The 21,833-nt window shown below is 32.2% G+C and overlaps 1 protein-coding gene and 1 long non-coding RNA gene across 2 annotated transcripts in view; both read right to left on the bottom strand.

The window, feature by feature from the left end:
* Nucleotides 1-8,771: 8,771 nt before the first annotated feature.
* LOC114169771 lies at nt 8,772-10,975 on the bottom strand. Its single transcript, XR_003601001.1, has 2 exons — nt 10,722-10,975; nt 8,772-8,900 (listed from the first exon to the last, which is right to left on the bottom strand). It is a non-coding gene; the product is annotated as an uncharacterized LOC114169771 (long non-coding RNA).
* Nucleotides 10,976-14,575: 3,600 nt separating this feature from the next.
* LOC114170148 overlaps nt 14,576-21,833 on the bottom strand; it is a 34,160-nt gene continuing 26,902 nt past the window's right edge. Inside the window, exons 2-5 of the mRNA XM_028055632.1 lie at nt 17,739-18,176; nt 15,706-15,748; nt 14,867-14,964; nt 14,576-14,782 (exon numbers count right to left, since the gene is read on the bottom strand). Of these exons, the coding sequence (XP_027911433.1) occupies nt 14,902-14,964; nt 15,706-15,748; nt 17,739-18,176 (544 nt within the window). The 3' untranslated portion in view covers nt 14,576-14,782; nt 14,867-14,901. The remainder of the gene's footprint in view (nt 14,783-14,866; nt 14,965-15,705; nt 15,749-17,738; nt 18,177-21,833) is intronic.

Genomic DNA, 21,833 nt, shown 5'->3' with positions numbered 1-21,833 from the left:
AAATTGAGATTCTTGGTTTGCCAATGACGTGCCACAGACTCCCTCTCGATTCAGCCCTTTGCACACTCAGAACCTTCCCTCACAGTCTCAATTTCGTGTTCTCTCTATAGCAGCTCACCACAATTGCCAAAACCCTTCCTTTTTCCTAAACTTGGGCTTTTATAGGTGCCTTTAAAATAGGTTTTAAAAATAAAACGAGATTGACTTTGGTGTGGGCTTAATGGCTATTCAAGTCCCTAGATGATTTTTCAGCACCTAATGGTTACTCTTCTGCTAGGTTTTCTTTACCCCTTCTCATTCATACCACAACTAATAGCTAGCAAAAATAAAGCTTATTCTTTGCCCACCAAGGTTTGAACTCGTGACCTTCCACTCATAAGGCCAAAGCACAACCACTATGCCAAATTCACATTTGGTGATACCCTCCAATCAAAAGCAGTTTACATCATCAATCTCATACTCATACATATTATTAAAAACTAATAATAAAATAGCAACACATAATTGACAAACATACGACTCGAACCCAAGTCCTCTCACACAATCAAAGTACTCTCAACCACAAGAGCTAGCACTTTTCCACATCACACTAGCCAACAATTAATATATATTAATTAATTAATTATGTAATTAATAATTTATTAGAATATTCATGAAGTTTAAAGTTGACTAGACATTTTCTTATGGGCATCTTGTCTTTATGTGCAAGTTGAAAGTTGGAAGAAAACTTATATAAGGGTCTAAGTCATCACCATCTTTGCTTTTATACAAGGAAAATGAGGAACAATATTTTTTTTAAAAAAACAATTACTTCCCCATTATATACGTTTACCGAAACACAACAAAGTTGAACTACATCCCCTACACCAACAGCAAGGAGAAGACTTTCGGTATTCTCAGCAAACCATGTTGACACACAATCTAACATCTTGATCAATGACAATGTACAATGCGGCTCCTACTATTGGGAAATGTAGAATGCGGTTAACACTAGAGGATTCAACGACTAAAATTCATGCTTATGTAATTGCTAAGAATGGGGAGACCCCATTTTACGGTTATCCTAGAACTGAAAAGTTAAGAAAGAAGCAAAATAAATTACTTCAAGTACGTTTATTTATCTCAAAATAATTGATGCCACACATCACGATGTCAGCATATTTGTCAACATTTTTCGTTAAAGTACTAAAAGTCTTCCCCTTATTGATGTTATTAGAGATGTAGTTCAACTTTGTTATGTTTCGATAAATGCATATAATGGCGAAGTAAATATTGTTTTCCAAAAAAGTTGTTCATCATTTACCTTGTATAAAAAAGGCAAAGATAGTCATGAGTTGGACCCCTATCCAGTTTCTTCTGAATTTGAACATAAACATAAAAACAATATGCTCATAGATAAGCCTAAAAAAATAGCTCGTCAATTTCCAAATTCATGAAGATTCTGAAAAGTTACCTATGTTTGGCATGCAAGATCCTTTACCACAGTGAGGTTTCATAAGATAAATGGTTTATCTTTGTGTGGGGTGGTATTGATACTCAACCAAATATCATACGTTCAAACCTATAAGATGAACTTCAGTAGTCATTTCCTTTGCAAACAGAAATTTTAGGTATTTTCCCAACTATTGGATCCATCTCCGGAATAACTTTTGAGAAAGATGTTTAAAAGATTTAATTCCACCTTTTAAGCATTGGTAAATGAGTTACGATTATGAATATGCAATTAAGTTGCATGTTGGACTATAGCGTGGTGTTTTTACCCTTACTATAAAACTTTGATATATATAATATGATAGGTTGTCTTTAACCTCGGGAGGAATGTCTTGTTTTAGTTTCCCTGAGTCTTCACCTATTACAATGAATCATCATGATCATTTTACACTTGTTACTTATATGAGCGTCCTCACTCATTTAAAGGTGATGTATATATTCAACTATGTTATTTGGGTGGTAGCAGCAATGACATGCTAAGCTGATAGTCTATATTGAAGACTTAAAGGTATATATTAAGTTGATCTTCGTTGTGTATATATTGAAGCTTTAAAGGTAAAAACACCATGCAACTTAACACGCATATTGCTAATTTTGACTCATTTAATAATGTTTAGAAGGTGAAATTGACTCTTTTAAATACTTTCTCAAAATTTATTTTAAGGATAGATCCAACAGTTGAAAATGTACATAAAATCTCTCTTAGAGACGGCAAAGGTTCTAATTGTAAAGGAAATAACCGTTAATTTAAACATATGACATTTGGTTAGGTATTAGTACATTATCAAGCAAAGATAAACAATTAATCTTTCGCAACCTCACTCTGGTAAAGGATCTGGCATTCCATACCAATGTAAGTTTCTTCCTTTATCTCCCTCAATATAGCAAATTTATTAGAATATTCATGAAGCTGAAAGTTGACTAGACATTTTCTTATGGGCATCTTGTCTTTATGTGCAAGTTGAAATTTGGAAGAAAATTTATATAAGGGTCTAAATCATCACCATCTTTGCTTTTACACAAGGCAAATGAGGAACAATTTTTTTTAAAACAACAATTACTTCTCCATTATATGTGTTTATCGAAACACAACAAAGTTGAACTACATCCTCTACAACAACAACAAGGACAAGACTCTCAGTATTCTCAGCACAAAATTTTGATACACAATCTAACATCCTGATCAATGACAATGTAGAATGCGGCTCCTACTACTAGGAAATGTAGAATGCAGTTAACACTAGAGGATTCAATGACTAAAATTCATCCTTATGTAATTGCTAAGAATGGGGAGACCCCGTGTTACGGTTATCCCGGAACTGAAAAGTTAAGAAGGAAGCAAAATAGATTACTTGGAGTACTAGAGGATTCAACCACTAAAATTCAAGCTTATATAATTGATAAAATGGGGAGACCTCGTTTTATGGTTATCCTGGAACTGAAAATTTAAGAAAGAAGCAAAATAAATTACTTGCAGTACGATCATTTATCTCAAAATAATTGATGGCACACATCACGATGTCAGCATATTTGTTATCATTTTTTCTTAAAATACTAAACGTCCTCCCCTTATTGATGTTATTAGAGATGTAGTTTAACTTTATTATGTTTCGGTAAATACATATAATGGGGAAGTAAATATTGTTTTCAAAAAAGTTGTTCATCATTTACCTTGTATAAAAAAGGCAAAGATAGTGATGAGTTGGACCCCTATCCAGTTTCTTCTGAATTTCAACATAAACATAAAGACAATATGCTCATAGATAAGCTTAAGAAAATAGCTCGTCAATTTCCAACTTCATGAAGATTCTGAAAATTTACCTATGTTCAAAGAAATCAAGGAAGAAACTTACATTAATTTGGCATGCACGAGCCTTTACCATAGTAAGGTTTCATAAGATCAATGGTTTATCTTTGTCAACGATGATATTGATACTCAACAAAATATCATACGTTCAAACCTATAAGATGAACTTCAGTAGTCACTTCCTTTGCAAACAGAAATTTTAGGTATTTTCCCAACTATTGGATCCATCTCGGGAATAGCTTTTGAGAAATATGTTTAAAAGATTCATTTCCACCTTTTAAGCATTGGTAAATGAGTTACGATTATGAATATGCAACTTAAGTTGCATGTTGGACTGTAGCGTGGTGTTTTTACCCTTACTGCAAAACTTTGATATATATATATATATATATATATATATATATATATATATATATATATATATATATAAATAATATCATAGGCTGTCTTTAACGTCGGGAGGAATGTCTTGTTTTAGTTTCCCTGAGTCTTCACCTATTACAATGAATCATCATGATCATTTTACACTTGTTACTTATATGAGTGTCCTCACTCATTGAAAGGTGGTGTATGTATTCAACTATGTTATTCGGGTGGTAACAGCAACGACATGCCAAGCCGAGAGTGTATATTGAAGACTTAAAGGTATATATTAAGTTGATATTCGTTGTGTATATATTGAAGCTTTAAAGGTAAAAACACCATGCAACTTAAGACTCATATTGCTAATTTTGACTCATTTAATAGTGCTTAGAAGGTGAAATTGACTCTTTTCAACACTTTCTCAAAAGTTATTTTAAGGATAGATCCAAAAATTGGAAACATACATAAAATCTCTCTTAGTACATTATCAAGCAAAGATAAACTATTAATCTTTCGCAACCTCACTCTGGTAAAGGATCTTCCATTCCATAGTAATGTAAGTTTTATCCTTCATGTCCCTCAATATAAGAAATTTATTAGAATATTCATAAAGTTGAAAGTTGACTAGACATTTTCTTATGGGCATCTTGTCTTTATGTGCAAGTTGAAAGTTGGAAGACAACTTATATAAAGGTCTAAGTCATCACCATTTTTGCTTTTATACAAGGCAAATGAGGGACAATTTTTTAAAAACAACAATTACTTCCCCATTATATGAATTTACCGAAACACAACAAAGTTGTACCACATCCCCTACAACAACAAGGAGAACACTTTCAGTATTCTCAACAAAAAATGTTGACAAACAATCGAACATCCTGATCATTGACAATGTAGAATGCAGCTCCTACTACTGGGAAATGTAGAATGCGGTTAACATTAGAGGATTCAACGACTAAAATTCATGCTTATGTTATTGCTAAGAATGGGGAGACCTCGTGTTACAGTTCTCTTGGAACTGAAAAGTTAAGACAAAAGCAAAATAAAATACTTGGAGTACTAGAGGATTCAACGACCAATATTCCTGGTTATGTAATTGCTCAGAATGGGGAGACCCCGTTTTACAATTATCTTGGAACTGAAAAGCTAGGAAAGAAGCACAATAAATTACTTGGAATACGGTCATTTATCTCAGAATAATTGAGGGCACACATCACGATGTCAACATATTTGTCAACATTTTTTCTTAAAATACTAAACGTCCTCCCCTTATTGATGTTATTAGAGATGTAGTTCAACTTTGTTATGTTTCGGTTAATGCACATAACGGGGAAGTAATTATTATTTTCAAAAAAAGTTGTTCATCATTTGCATTGTATAAAAAAAAAGGAAAAGATAGTGATGATTTTGGACCCTTATCCAGTTTCTTATGAATTTCAACACAATCATAAAGACAAGACGTCCATATATAAGCCTGAGAAAATAGCTGGTCAATTTCCAACTTCATGAAGATTCTAAAAATTTTCCTATGTTCAAAGAAATCAAGGAAGAAACCTACATTAATTCGGCATGCAAGATCCTTTACCATAGTGAGGTTTCACAAGATCAATGGCTTGTCTTTGTGTGGGATGGTATTGATACTAAACCAAATGTCAGACGTTCAAACCTATAAAATGAACTTCAATAGTCACTTCCTTTGGAAAGAGAGATTTTATGTATTTTTCCAACTATTGGATTCATCTCTGGAATAGCTTTTGAAAAGATGTTCAGTAGAGTCATTTCCACCTTTTAAGCATTGGTAAATGAGTTACAATTATGAATATGCAACTTAAGTTGCATGTTGGACTGTAGCGTGGTGTTTTTACCCTTACTACAAAACTTTGATATATATAATATGATAGGTTGTCTTTAACCTCGGGAGGAATGTCTTGTTTTAGTTTCCCTGAGTCTTCACCGATTACAATGAATCATCATGATCATTTTACACTTGTTACTTTAATGAGTATCCTCACTCATTCAAAGGTGATGTCTATATTCAACTACGTTATTCGGGTGGTAACAGCAATGACATGCCAAGCTGAGAGTCTATATTGAAGACTTAAAGATATATATTAAGTTGATCTTCGTTCTGTATACATTGAAGCTTTAAAGGTAAAAACGTCATGCAACTTAAGACGCATATTGTTAATTTTTACTCATTTAATAGTGCTTAGAAAGTGAAAGTGACTCTTTCAAACACTTTCTCAAAAGTTATTTTAAGGATGGATCCAACAGTTGGAAACGTACATAAAATCTCTATTCGAAAAGGCAAAGGTTCTAATTGTAAAGGAAGTAACCGTTAATTTAAACATATGACATTTGGTTAGGTATTAATACATCATCAAGCAAAGATCAACCATTAATCTTTCGCAACCTCACTCTGGTAAAGGATCTTGCATTCCAAACTAATGTAAGTTTCTTCCTTCATCTCCCTCAATATAGGAAATTTATTACAATATTCATGAAGCTGAAAGTTGACTAGATATTTTCTTATGGGCATCTTGTCTTTATATGCAAGTTGAAATTTAAAAGAAAATGTATCTAAGGGTCTAAGTCATGACCATTTTTTCTTTTATACAAGGCAAATGAGGAACAATTTTTTTAAAAAGAACAATTACTTTCCCATTATATGCATTTACCGAAACACAACAAAGTTGAACTACATCCCCTACAACAAGAACAAGGAGAAGACTTTCAGTATTCTCAGCAAAAAATGTTGACACACAATCTAACATCCTGATCAATGACAATGTAGAATGCAGCTCCAACAACTAGGAAAATGTAGAATGCGGATAACACCAGAGGATTCAACGACTAAAATTAATGCTTATGTAATTGCTGAAAATGGGGAGACCACGTTTTATGGTTAACCTGGAACTAAAAAGTTAAGAAAGAAGCACAATAAATTACTTGGAATACGGTCATTTATCTCAGAATAATTGATGGCACACATCACGATGTCAACATATTTGTCAACATTTTTTCTTAAAATACTAAACGTCCTCCCCTTATTGAAGTCATTAGAGATGTAGTTCAACTTTGTTATGTTTCGGTTAATGCACATAACGGGGAAGTAATTATTGTTTTCAAAAAAAGTTGTCCATCATTAGCCTTGTATAAAAAAAAAGGCAAAGATGGTGATGATTTGGACCCTTATCTAGTTTCTTCTTAATTTCAACACAATCATAAAGACAAGATGGCCATAGATAAGCCTGAGAAAATAGCTGGTCAATTTCTAACTTCATGAAAATTCTGAAAATTTTCCTAAGTTCAAAGAAATCAAGGAAGAAACTTACATTAATTCGGCATGCAAGATCCTTTACCATAGTGAGGTTTGATAAGATCAATGGCTTATCTTTGTGTGGGATGGTATTGATACTCAACCAAATGTCTGACGTTCAAATCTATAAAATGAACTTCAATAGTCACTTCCTTTGGAAAGAGAGATTTTATGTATTTTCCCAACTATTGGATTCATCTCTGGAATAGCTTTTGAAAAGCTGTTCAGTAGAGTCATTTCCACCTTTTAAGCATTGGTAAATGAGTTACGATTATGAATATGCAACTTAAGTTGCATGTTGGACTGTAGCATGGTGTTTTTACCCTTACTACAAAACTTTTATATATATATATATATATATATATATATATATATATATATATATATATATATAATATGATAGGTTGTCTTTAACCTCAGGAGGAATGTCTTGTTTTAGTTTTCGTGAGTCTTCACCGATTACAATCAATCATCATAATCATTTAACACTTGTTACTTTAATGAGTGTCCTCACTAATTCAAAGGTGATGTCTATATTCAACTATGTTATTCGGGTGGTAACAGCAATGACATGCCAAGCCGAGAGTCTATATTGAAGACTTAAAGGTATATATTCAGTTGATCTTCGTTGTGTATATATTGAAGCTTTAAAGGTAAAAACGCAATGCAACTTAAGACGCATATTATTAATTTTGACTCATTTAATAGTGCTTAGAAAGTGAAAGTGACTCTTTCAAACACTTTCTCTAACGTTATTTTAAGGATGGATCCAACCGTTGGAAACGTACATAAAATCTCTATTAGAAAAGGAAAAGGTTCTAATTGTAAAGGAAGTAACCGTTAATTTAAACTTATGACATTTGGTTAGGTATTAGAACATTATCAAGCAAAGATAAACTATTAATCTTTCGCAACTTCACTCTAGTAAAGAATCTTGCATTCCAAACTAATGTAAGTTCCTTCCTTCATCTCCCTCCATATAGGAAATTTATTAGAATATTCATGAAGCTGAAAGTTCACTAGACATTTTCTTATGGGCATCTTGTCTTTATTTGCAAGTTGAAATTTAAAAGAAAATGTATCTAAGGGTCTAAGTCATGACCATTTTTTCTTTTATACAAGGCAAATGAGGAACAATTCTTCTAAAAACAACAATTACTTCCCCATTATATGCATTTACCGAAACACAACAAAGTTGAACTACATCCCTACAACAACAAGGAGAAGACTTTCAGTATTCTCAGCAAAAAATGTTGCTGATCAATGACAATGTAGAATGCAGCTCCTACTACTAGGAAATGTAGAATGCGGATAACACTAGAGGATTCAACGACTAAAATTTATGCTTATGTTATTCCTAAAAATGGGGAGACCACGTTTTATAGTTATCCTGGAACTGAAAAGTTAAGAAAGAAGCACAATAGATTACTTGGAATACGGTCATTTATCTCAAAATAATTGATGGCACACATCACGATGTCAACATATTTGTCAACATTTTTTCTTAAAATACTAAACGTCCTCCCCTTATTGAAATCATTAGAGATGTAGTTCAACTTTTTTATGTTTCGGTTAATGCACATAACGGGGAAGTAATTATTGTTTTCAAAAAAAGTTGTCCATCATTAGCTTTGTATAAAAAAAAGCAAAGATGGTGATGATTTGGACCCTTATCCAATTTTTCTGAATTTCAACACAATCATAAAGACAAGATGGCCATAGATAAGCCTGAGAAAATAGCTGGTCAATTTTTAACTTCATGAAGATTCTAAAAATTTTCCTAAGTTCAAAGAAATCAAAGAAGAAACTTACATTAATTCGGCATGCAAGATCCTTTACCATAGTGAGGTTTCATAAGATCAATGGCTTATCTTTGTGTGGGATGGTATTGATACTCAACCAAATGTCTGACGTTCCAACCTATAAAATGAACTTCAATAGTCACTTCTTTTGGAAAGAGAGATTTTATGTATTTTCCCAACTATTGGATTCATCTCTGAAATAGCTTTTGAAAAGATGTTCAGTAAAGTCATTTCCACCTTTTAAGCATTGGTAAATTAGTTACGATTATGAATATGCAACTTAAGTTGCATGTTGGACAGTAGCGTGGTGTTTTTACCCTTACTACAAAACTTTTATATATATATATATATATATATATATATATATATATATATATATAATATGATAGGTTGTCTTTAACCTCAGGAGGAATGTCTTGTTTTAGTTTTCGTGAGTCTTCACCGATTACAATGAATCATCATAAACATTTAACACTTGTTACTTTAATGAGTGTCCTCACTAATTCAAAGGTGATGTCTATATTCAACTATGTTATTCGGGTGGTAATGAGTCTTCACCGATTACAATGAATCATCATAATCATTTAACACTTGTTACTTTAATGAGTGTCCTCACTAATTCAAAGGTGATATCTGTATTAAACCATGTTATTCGGGTGGTAACCAATGACATGCCAAGGCGAGATTCTTTATTGAAGACTTAAAGGTATATATTTAGTTGATCTTCATTGTGTATATATTGAAGCTTTAAAGGTAAAAGCGCCATGCAACTTAAGACGCATATTGTTAATTTTGACTCATTTAATAGTGCTTAGAAAGTGAAAGTGACACTTTCAAACACTTTCTCAAAAGTTATTTAAGGATGGATCCAACCGTTGGAAACGTACATAAAATCTCTATTAGAAAAGGAAAAGATTCTAATTGTAAAGGAAGTAACCGTTAATTTAAACATATGACATTTGGTTAGGTATTAGAACATTATCAAGCAAAGATAAACTATTAATCTTTCGCAACTTCACTCTGGTAAAGGATCTTGCATTCCAAACTAATGTAAGTTCCTTCCTTCATCTCCCTCAATATAGGAAATTTATTAGAATATTCATGAAGCTGAAAGTTCACTAGACATTTTCTTATGGGCATCTTGTCCTTATTTGCAAGTTGAAATTTAAAAGAAAATGTATCTAAGGGTCTAAGTCATGACCATTTTTTCTTTTATACAAGGCAAATGAGGAACAATTCTTTTAAAAACAACAATTACTTTCACATTATATGCATTTACCGAAACACAACAAAGTTAAACTACATCCCCTACAACAACAACAAGGAGAAGACTTTTAGTATTCTCAGCAAAAAATGTTGACACACAATCTAACATCCTGATGAGTGACAATGTAGAATGCAGCTCCTACTACTAGGAAATGTAGAATGCGGATAACACTAGAGGATTCAACGACTAAAATTCATGCTTATGTTATTCCTAAAAATGGGCAGCCCACGTTTTATAGTTTTCTTGGAACTGAAAAGTTAAGAAAGAAGCACAATAAATTACTTGGAATACGATCATTTATCTCAGAATAATTGATGGCACACATCACGATGTCAACATATTTGTCAACATTTTTTCTTAAAATACTAAACGTCCTCCCCTTATTGAAGTCATTAGAGATGTAGTTCAACTTTGTTATGTTTCGGTTAATGCACATAACGGGGAAGTAATTATTGTTTTCAAAAAAAGTTGTCCATCATTAGCTTTGTATAAAAAAAAAAAAAAAGCAAAGATGGTGATGATTTGGACCCTTATCCAATTTTTCTGAATTTCAACACAATCATAAAGACAAGATGGCCATAGATAAGCCTGAGAAAATAGCTGGTCAATTTCTAACTTCATGAAGATTCTGAAAATTTTCCTAAGTTCAAAGAAATCGAGGAAGAAACTTACATTAATTCGGCATGCAAGATCCTTTACCATAGTGAGGTTTCATAAGATCAATGGCTTATCTTTGTGTGGGATGGTATTGATACTCAACCAAATGTCTGACGTTCAAACCTATAAAATGAACTTCAATAGTCACTTCCTTTGGAAAGAGAGATTTTATGTATTTTCCCAACTATTGGATTCATCTCTGAAATAGCTTTTGAAAAGATGTTCAGTAAAGTCATTTCCACCTTTTAAACATTGGTAAATGAGTTACGATTATGAATATGCAACTTAAGTTGCATGTTGGACTGTAGCGTGGTATTTTTACCCTTACTACAAAACTTTTATATATATATATATATACATAATATGATAGGTTGTCTTTAACCTCAGGAGGAATGTCTTGTTTTACTTTTCATGAGTCTTCACCGATTACAATGAATCATCATAATCATTTAACACTTGTTACTTTAATGAGTGTCCTCACTAATTCAAAGGTGATGTCTATATTCAACTATGTTATTCGGGTGGTAATGAGTCTTCACCGATTACAATGAATCATCATAATCATTTAACACTTGTTAATTTAATGAGTGTCCTCACTAATTCAAAGGTGATGTCTGTATTCAACCATGTTATTCGGGTGGTAACCAATGACATGCCAAGGCGAGATTCTATATTGAAGACTTAAAGGTATATATTTAGTTGATCTTCATTGTGTATATATTGAAGCTTTAAAGGTAAAAGCGCCATGCAACTTAAGACGCATATTGTTAATTTTGACTCATTTAATAGTGCTTAGAAAGTGAAAGTGACACTTTCAAACACTTTCTCAAAAGTTATTTAAGGATGGATCCAACCGTTGGAAACGTACATAAAATCTCTATTAGAAAAGGAAAAGATTCTAATTGTAAAGAACGTAACCGTTAATTTAGACATATGACATTTGGTTAGGTATTAGAACATTATCAAGCAAAGATAAACTATTAATCTTTCACAACTTCACTCTCGTAAAGGATCTTGCATTCCAAACTAATGTAAGTTCCTTCCTTCATCTCCCTCAATATAGGAAATTTATTAGAATATTCATGAAGCTGAAAGTTCACTAGACATTTTCTTATGGGCATCTTGTCTTTATTTGCAAGTTGAAATTTAAAAGAAAATGTATCTAAGGGTCTAAGTCATGACCATTTTTTCTTTTATACAAGGCAAATGAGGAACAATTCTTTTAAAAACAACAATTACTTTCCCATTATATGCATTTACCGAAACACAACAAAGTTAAACTACATCCCCTACAACAACAAGGAGAAGACTTTTAGTATTCTCAGCAAAAAATGTTGACACACAATCTAACATCCTGATCAATGACAATGTAGAATGCAGCTCCTACTACTAGGAAATGTAGAATGCGGATAACACTAGAGGATTGAACGACTAAAATTCATGCTTATGTTATTCCTAAAATTGGGGAGACCACGTTTTATAGTTATCCTGGAACTGAAAAGTTAAGAAAGAAGCACAATAAATTACTTGGAATACGGTCATTTATCTCAGTATAATGGATGGCACACATCACGATGTCAACATATTTGTCAACATTTTTTCTTAAAATACTAAACGTCCTCCCCTTATTGAAGTCATTAGAGATGTAGTTCAACTTTGTTATGTTTCGGTTAATGCACATAACGGGGAAGTAATTATTGTTTTCAAAAAAAGTTGTCCGTCATTAGCTTTGTATAAAAAAAAAAAAAGCAAAGATGGTGATGATTTGGACCCTTATCCAATTTTTCTGAATTTCAACACAATCATAAAGACAAGATGGCCATAGATAAGCCTGAGAAAATAGCTGGTCAATTTCTAACTTCATGAAGATTCTGAAAATTTTCCTAAGTTCAAAGAAATCAAGGAAGAAACTTACATTAATTCGGCATGCAAAATCCTTTACCATAGTGAGGTTTCATAAGATCAATGGCTTATCTTTGTGTGGGATGGTATTGATACTCAACCAAATGTCTGACGTTCAAACCTATAAAATGAACTTCAGTAGTCACTTCCTTTGGAAAGAGATATTTTATGTATTTTCCCAACTATTGGATTCATCTCTGAAATAGCTTTTGAAAAGATGTTCAAAAGTGTCATTTCCACCTTTTAAACATTGGTAAATGAGTTACGATTATGAATATGCAACTTAAGTTGCATGTTGGACTGTAGCGTAGTGTTTTTATCCTTACTACAAAACTTTGATATATATAATATGATAGGTTGTCTTGAACCTCGGGAGGAATGCCTTGTTTTTGTTTCACTGAGTCTTCACCGATTACAATGAATCATCATGATCATTTAACACTTGTTATTTTAATGAGTGTTCTCACTCATTCAAAGGTGATGTCTATATTCAATTATGTTATTCGGGGGGTAGCAGCAATGACATGCTAAGCTGGGAGTTTATACTCTCCTATTACTAGAAAATATAAAATGTGGCTAACATTAAAACATTCAACTATTGAAATTCATGCTTATGTAATTGTTAAGGATGGGGACACTTTTTTTATTGTTATCCTAATGCTGAAAAGTTGAAAAGAAAGTCAAATAGATTACTTAAGATTATCTTAATGTGATGGTATCAAAACCATTGTTAGATCCTATCGTATTTATTGGGCATATTTTTTAACTTACTATCGAACCAACCATTAATGTTTAGTCTCATACTCGAGATCTATATATCTAACATTGAAGGGTGTGTTGGATGTGTCACATCAACTATAGATAAGACAAACTTATAATACATATGTGAGTGCAAACCTAACCTTACAAGCCAATTTTAAAGTTGACTTCTTAACAAACCCTATGTAGACACAAGAGAGATTAACCATAAACAGTTTTTCTCTATATTTAACATTGCATCTAGAACTTAAGGTTTTTAGGATTTTTTTTGTCACCCTTGCCACCACAATCGTTGACGTTGTCGTTGCCATCGCCGTCAACAATCACTGCCATTGTCGCTGGAGTGTTAGTTCTAATCGGTGACCACACGATGTTTATCATCTTAGCCAAGTGAACCCCACACCGTAAGAATCACTATCGTTGGAGCAACCACACTCCCTAACACATTGTTCAAAGTTAAGCCTCCTCTAGCATCACCATTGCGCATGGTGGATCAATGCCACTCTTCTTTAGCAACTATCACCTACGCCAGCATCGTCTCTTCATTCTCTTTCTGGATTTGGCCTTGGTAATCAGATTGGAACTCTTTGGTGTTTTAGGATTTTTTTTTCAAAGTCCTTTTCTGTGACGTCTTTCACTGCCTCTTCAAATTCTAATGTCTCTTTTGCCTCTAGTGTGTCTAACCTAGTAGCAGTTGCCTAGGAGGGTATGTCAAAAACAAAACTTTAAGCTTGAGATATCATGTTAAATATAGAGAAAAATTGAACAGGAATCTCCCTTGTGTCTAGAATACACCGAAGGTGAATATATTTATAATAAATAGTGATACAAGTATATATGGCAATCAAATATAAATTTAGTAAATAGAAGATATTATTACAAATAATATCACAATATATGCACCAATATAAAAAAATGTCTATGTTTATCTACGCCAAAAATTCATAGGTAATGAATAATTTTCGTAGGTTATTGTTTAGGAATTGCCTACGAAGAAAAATTCGTAGATAAACTGCTCATATATAACTTTACCTACAAAATATGTATTCTTAAATAATTTACTTACAAACTTTATCTACGAAAACTATTTGTGGAAAAAGCATTTAATTATCTATCAAGATTTTTCTATGTAACTTACCTACAAAATATTTCTTAAGTGACTTAAATATATAAAAAAATTGTAAAAAGATTAGTTAGAACGTAATTATAAAGTTATAAAACATGTAGCTTGCCTAATCATTATAGGTCAGATTTAAATAACTCTTTTACCACAGTCATTATAGGACAGATTTAAATAACTCTTTTGCCTAGTCTAGGCAAATGCTTAACAAAACATATGTAATGTATACCTAGTCAATCCAGCTAGTTTAGTACGAAAGTCATTGAACTCTTCCCCAAGCCTGATTCTGCTTCACCTGAAAACAAATTATAGCTGAGTATATTTTTACGGAGAAATCAGAACAAACATTTATAATTAAATTCAAATTGAAAAATAGAACCTTGTAAGTACTCAAAGAACTGTTTTTTCCCATGTTCATGCTCGGGTAAGTAGAACCCATGTGTATGTCCATTTTAGTACTCTTCTACACTCGATTATCTGAAAACATGAAACAATTATTAGGAAGGAAGCCATCTATTTCACTCCCAAAATGAATTTTATGAAACAGTGGGGCAGCTGACAATGAATTTCCCTACAGTTATAATAATAGCAAAGAAAAATGTAAAAAGATTACTAGCACTAAAAGTTCTCACAAATCACAAGTTTCATGGATTGTTGAAATGTTCAATGACTAGCTAAAGCATTTGAAACTATCTGCCACGGGCAGATGAACTGGTCTAATCTTACAATCAAAACCCTGTTAAAGCTTCAAATAATACTACAAATCAATCTGAACAAAACACTAAAAAAACAATAATTTACTTGTAGCCTGGCCTAAGTAATAAACTTAAGTTGTGACTCAGGCTGACACTGTATATCACTAAGCTTCTCAGTCAGCAAGCCAAAAATAAAGAGAGGACTAGTGAGCAAATATATAATGTTTATGATTATGAATAAAAGATTTTGCAATAATAGAAAAATATTACATAGATTTTGGCTTATGACATGGAAAAGTGAGCTACAACTGTACCGAGTTAGAAAGTGCATATTCGTGAAAACAATGTTTTTTCAGTAGCCAAAAATTACATTCTAACGTACCTAATGTGAAGGTTCGTTAGACAAAAATTACTGAAGTGCAAAAAATTACATGTAAGCTAAGAATATTTTTACAAACAATATGCCTGAAGATGACATATATATATATATATATATATATATATATATATATATATAACTTACATGAACAGTTTGCATCTGCTGCAGATCTGCAAGAGCTTTTTGCCTTGATTGTATACAAGAAAAAGCAAATTGCACTGCTATATTAATACTTATAATCACGTAAGAAAAAGCATATACCCAGATAAAGTAACAATACTACAGAATACAGCTTAAAGTAGAGAATGGAAAACAAATCAATGTCCATAGCATATAAAGTATAAAAAATTATCCAGCTAGCCGTCTTCGTCATACAAACTAAAAGCCTCTTAAAACACTCCTCGTTAAGTTAGAGGCACAACACTCTCAAGGACAGAAGATGTTTCTTTGGTATTACATCTCTAACATCCCCAATCACCCAAGACAACTCCAGTTAGATTTGAAGCATAGATAATGCATAAACCCGCCCATCTAATGCTGAAATTCAAATTTTTTTTAGTTGTAAGAGAACACTGAGGATGGAACTTTAGATCATTTGGCCACAGACACTAATAAACTGATATTCCAAAAAGCTTAAGTAGTTAGGTAGGCAACATCAATAGGTTTCTTTTTAATCTAAATATCCACCAACCAATCGAGCATGGACATAATATGAAGATCATGAGAAAGAAAGCATAACATACTGCAATAACATCGGACTAATAATGCTGAAGTCAAATCCCTAAACGTGGGTCAAAAGCTACAACTTCAAGTTCAAGTTTTCCAGTCTCAATCTTAGCCTGATCAAGTTCATGCTAACACTGATACACAAAATAATTGATTTTTTAGAGGTTCTTTTACAAAATATATATATATGTGTGTGTGTGTGTGTATATATATATATATATATATATATATATGACGGTGCCGATTGAGTTTTATCAATTAAAAAACCAAAACCCATTGATATTGAAAGATTAAAGGATGAAGAACTTTAGCAACGCTATTGTAATCCAATAAGACACATAACACTTAATGGCAAAAAAAAAAAAAACTGACTGAAATCACAACTCTAACAATCACACACTTGTATCGTAAAACAAGTTAATAAAACATTGAATGAAAAAAATAAAAAAGTACGTTAAATATTTGAAAAACATTATTATCAGTGTGATAACTTACAAATACCACAATCCAATTAACTGGCATATGTCTGGAGAAAGTGAATATCACAGATTTTTACCTCGCAAGCCATTGTCATAAGAAAATGAAACACAAAGACTGACAGCAAGATAACATCATAGATTTCATTGTATAACTCATTTAAATGATGGATTTCATTAAGGAGAATGATAAATTCGTAATCTGAGAGAAGAGGGAAATTACAGGAAATTAAACATATCTTAAATTCACATTCAAAAATGGATTCCCTAACCAATGAAACAAATTCACATTCAAACAAGGATATCATATCTATGCTCAGACCATATAATTAAAAATGTTTTTTTTAAAGTATATGTTTGAAAAATATTATTTTAACTTTATCCACATTTTGCTAAATATAGATCATTTCAGTCTAATTAGTTATTCAATCTCTTTATGTTTATATATACCACCTAATTCACTTGATTCAGAAGAAAACATGTGCAAAAACATGAGGAATTCACTGATTTATGGAGACCATTAACTAAGATCGAATCAGATTAAACAAGCCCTCCTAACGCAACGTCCATTACGAAAAGTAGCAGCTCGTACCAAACTTCAATGAATTCAAATCCAAACAAGAATCAAAATGATCATTAAAACAAATACCGAAATCATTCAATTTTCTCAAGCAATTATTTAAAATAACAATTAAACAAATTGCACCTCTTCATTCAATAATTTTTCAAACTTCCGGTTCGAACTTTAGTTTTATCCTCAACACCCGTTGAAGCCAAACAAAATCATCTCTCCCAAAATAAATTATAAACTCGAACTTCCATCAACGACCAAAATGTATTCAAAATTGAAACCACCAGCCAAATGGGTGAGAAACGAGAGCATGATATTTTCTCTCTTGAAGACATGATTAATGGGGAAAATGAATGAACCAAAATAGAGAACAAGGGAAAAGGCTCGAAGAAAATCAAACTTACAGAACAAGCTCAGATCGCCGACACCGGTGACAGTGAGGGTTTGACACTGAGAAACGAACAAATGCAGTGAGAAAACAAGTAGAAGAACAGAATTTCAGGAGGGGGTCGTGAGGATGAGGGCAAGGACGGCGACGAGCGTCGTTGACGAGGACGGCGACGAACGTCGTTGACGAGGACGGCGACGAACGTCGTTGACGAGGACGGCGAAGAACGTCGTTGACGAGGACGGCGAAGAACGTCGTTGACGAGGACGGCGACGAACGTCGTTGACGAGGACAGCGGCGAGCCTCAGACGAGGACAGTGACACGACAAAGAGGGTGTTGATTGCAAAGACTACTTTTTGTGTGTGAATAGCGAGTCTTCTGCCTTTCAGGTGCGAAAGTAAACCTAATAAAAAACGATAAAGGTTGGGCTTTAGGGTTGGGCAGGTTTTTTCACTTGATAAAACATAGACCAGGTCCTTTTAATTACATACGAGAGTAGGAATATTAATGGGGCGGGTAGGGTACGGGTAATAGCTCATTCGTATTCTATCTGGATAAATATATGTTCCGTATCCGTATCTATATCTGTTGGATATCTATTGTGCGAGTATCCGTCTATTTTTTTATACCCACGGATACTCGTGGGTATTTGCAAATTTATTTAAAAAACAAATATTTAGTCATAAATTCAAATAAAATAAAATACATTACTGTCATAAATTTTAAATTTTAAATAAAGTTCAAATACACTCAAATTGATACAAGTCCAAATAATTGTAAAAGTAGATATAAAATGACGTTCAACACAATGGAAATTCTTTAATTAGTGCTTTGATTAACAAACTCACTTTCTCCTATTGGTTCCTCAAAAATAAACAAAATAAGCAAATAATAAACCTCAATTGTCACGCGTCAAGTATTCTTATTTTGATTCCATCATTTGACAACAAACATACCATAAACGTTATTATCTACATAAGATTTAATGTATATGCCCAATTTGAAAGAAAGGAATGAGAAGAATGTCAAGGGATGTAAGTTTAGCGGGTATGGATATCTACGGGTACGGATACTATGATACCCGTATCTGCCCCCGTTAACATGCGAGTATCAAAAATACCCGTACCCACGGGTAGCGGGTATCCATTTTTAATATTCGTTTTCTACCCATTGCGGATTTTATCCGTGGATACCCACGAGTACGGATTTTTTTGACATCCCTATACGGGAGTCGTCAAAATAGTTATTAAACTCGCATGTCGTCCGAGTTTGTATTTTTACATAGGTCTTTTGAGTTAATTTGGTTGTAAACTTTGTATTGTTTAAATTCAGTAGAATCGATGGTAAACTCACTCGACTAGCTCAAACTTGCAAGCTTGCATTGGGTCGATGAGTTCGAATGAAAAGATTTGTAAATTCAAAAACGGTAGCCATCTTAATTGTTTGGTGTGTAAGAGTAAAAAAAGCTCAGTGTAAGGTTGGTAGTTGCTCGAAATTCGTAGCTCATTGCTCGTTTGTGTTCTGATCAGTGCTTCATCACGTGTGCAAAACTGAAGAAATTCGTCGTCGTTCTGCATAGAGGATTCTATCATAGAGCATCTACGGGTTGGGTCATGTTAGGGATTTTTTTTCCCTCTCTTATTATGTTGGGTCATATTAGTAGTTTAGGATTTTTTTTTTTCATCTCTTATTACTAAGATTTTTTTTCTTGTAAAACATTACATAAAGTAGTAATTAAAGTGTAATAATTATTATAAAAATATCTAAAAGTAATATATAATAATATCATAAATTAATAATAACAATACACACAAAAAATATAAAAAATTATTTATAACACTATACGTTATTAAATTATTACATTATTTTTTAATATTTTGATTTTTTTGTAATGAATTAAAGTCTTACAAGTTTACAATTCGAATTTAAGATTCTAATTTGGAGAACTCTCACGATTTTTTTGTTTTGAGAAACACTTGTATTAATCTATATTAATTGTTATGAACCTATTTTATGATGAATCATTAATGAGTTATTTTTATCATTTATATTAGTTTTAATGATATACTATTTATGAATCTTACAAGTCAACTTACGATCTCAAATTACGAGTTTTTATTTCCTTTCTCATCCCCTTACAATCCTTGAGTTTGATAACATTATCTAATACTCCAACAAAAAGCATTCTCAAATAAAAAATAGGTAATTTCGTCAAGAAGTTTAACTTAGCAAAATATGACCATCATAAGTTTGAGACTTCCTTCAGATTTCCAATAGTATCGAACTCTGCTTTAATGAAACTCTTATTTAGTATTATGAAAACACTAAATAACATAACTCACAAGACTGTTATGTAACCATTACTTTTAAACACAAATGGATTATAATTGAAAAAATACTCACACATTATTGAAGAGATATGCTTTTCCCCGCTCCCAATAAAATGCTTAAGAAGAATAAAAACCAGATAGTAAGATGTGAAGTAATTTAATCTAGCACAACAATTACAGTAACGTTCTGGTAGAAACCAAGCAAAACCTAGAAGATAGAGATTATGCATTCAATTAGAAGCAGAAGGTGTTAATTTTCCATTTCCTCCTTACAGTTTGCATGTCATTTAAATACTTATATTTTAATTAAAGTAGTTACTCATATAGTACACGATAATCTTGAAAAATAAACACCATAATAAGATGGAATGAAAAATAAATATTATTTTTTATAATTATATAAATAAGGAGCGGATGCATTCTAATACAAAGTATCTAAATAATATATGCATTATTAGAAACAATTTCATTTTTTCCTGTGTCATTTTTTTTTATTGGAGGACATCAAGTCTCCATTGTCTGTTGTATTGATTCCATGTTCTCAATATAAATAAAGCATCTATGTTCTCTTAGAAATACAAAGTTTTAGCTTAATCTCTCTCTTTTCTATAGTTTAACAATAAGAAAGGACATATTATACTAGTGTCAGTGATTTTTTAAGATTTCCCCCCTTAATGTGTGAAAGACATTACACTGTGTATCCCAGTTCTCCAAAAAATAAACAACCTTGTGAAACCCTATCAAGCGATTACCTCTTGGTAGGGTATCATGTAAACTTTCAAGAAACCACTATAGGTATTTCTGTAATTTTCACTAAAAGAAGCAATGAGACAGTCATGTCGTCAACTGAAGGGAAATTGTAAGTTCTTATTGAAGTCTTTTTCTAGTTATATAACAAAGGACTCTCTTTTCCCATCATTGTAGCATAATTTTTGACACATACGAAGTGAACTCCTCTATTAGCATATCAACCTACTGCTACATATATAATATAAAGTTTTTCATGTGTTTTAACCTAATTGATTAAAACTTTTGTCAAGGTTGGTTCACCATAGTATCAAATGTTATGTGGTTAATTAAGTTATTCATGCTTGAAGCCAAAAGAGATATTGTTTGAGGAGCATGTAAGATTTGACATAAAGTCATTTTTATGTCTTCAATACACAACTTAAGCTTTTGCAGTAATTGCTTCATCAAACTTCACCAGTCTTATCCAATTATTTCTGCATTTGAAAACTTATCCTCAATATTGAAGTTATAAAGTGAACTAAATTCTCTTGACCACAGATTGCAATCTTCTCAGCATACCTTCAATTTATCCACGGACAATAATCTATAGTAAAACGACTAAAATGAATGATATTGACAATTCATGCAACAAACCAGTATTTCCCAATATGATTTGTTGCCAATACAGTTATCCTTCATTGTAAGAAAAAATGACCCCATAAGTTATTATATCATATCGTAGGCAATCCCCACTCTCCAAGGAGACAATTATAGGATATAAGCCTTTTTTTTTCACCAGATTAGCCAAAGTTCTTATTTTCAATAGTGGTAGAAGCTGCAATAGAAATATTAATGAGAATATCATACTTCCATAGGGAGTTTGGACAAGATAACTTAAACGATGAATATATGATACTGCCACCGATGATGATGTTATGAGTTCTAGCACATAATCACAATTATCAAATCTCACAGACCCAATAGAAAAAGACACAATATTTTAACATACCGACATATGAAAAATGAAATGAAAAAACATATTTTTCTTTAA

Source organism: Vigna unguiculata, chromosome 11 (genome assembly GCF_004118075.2).
Source record: "Vigna unguiculata cultivar IT97K-499-35 chromosome 11, ASM411807v1, whole genome shotgun sequence".
Classification (NCBI taxonomy): domain Eukaryota; kingdom Viridiplantae; phylum Streptophyta; class Magnoliopsida; order Fabales; family Fabaceae; genus Vigna; species Vigna unguiculata.
Note: the sequence above shows the minus strand (reverse complement) of the source record. Positions and strands in the feature narration are given on the sequence as shown.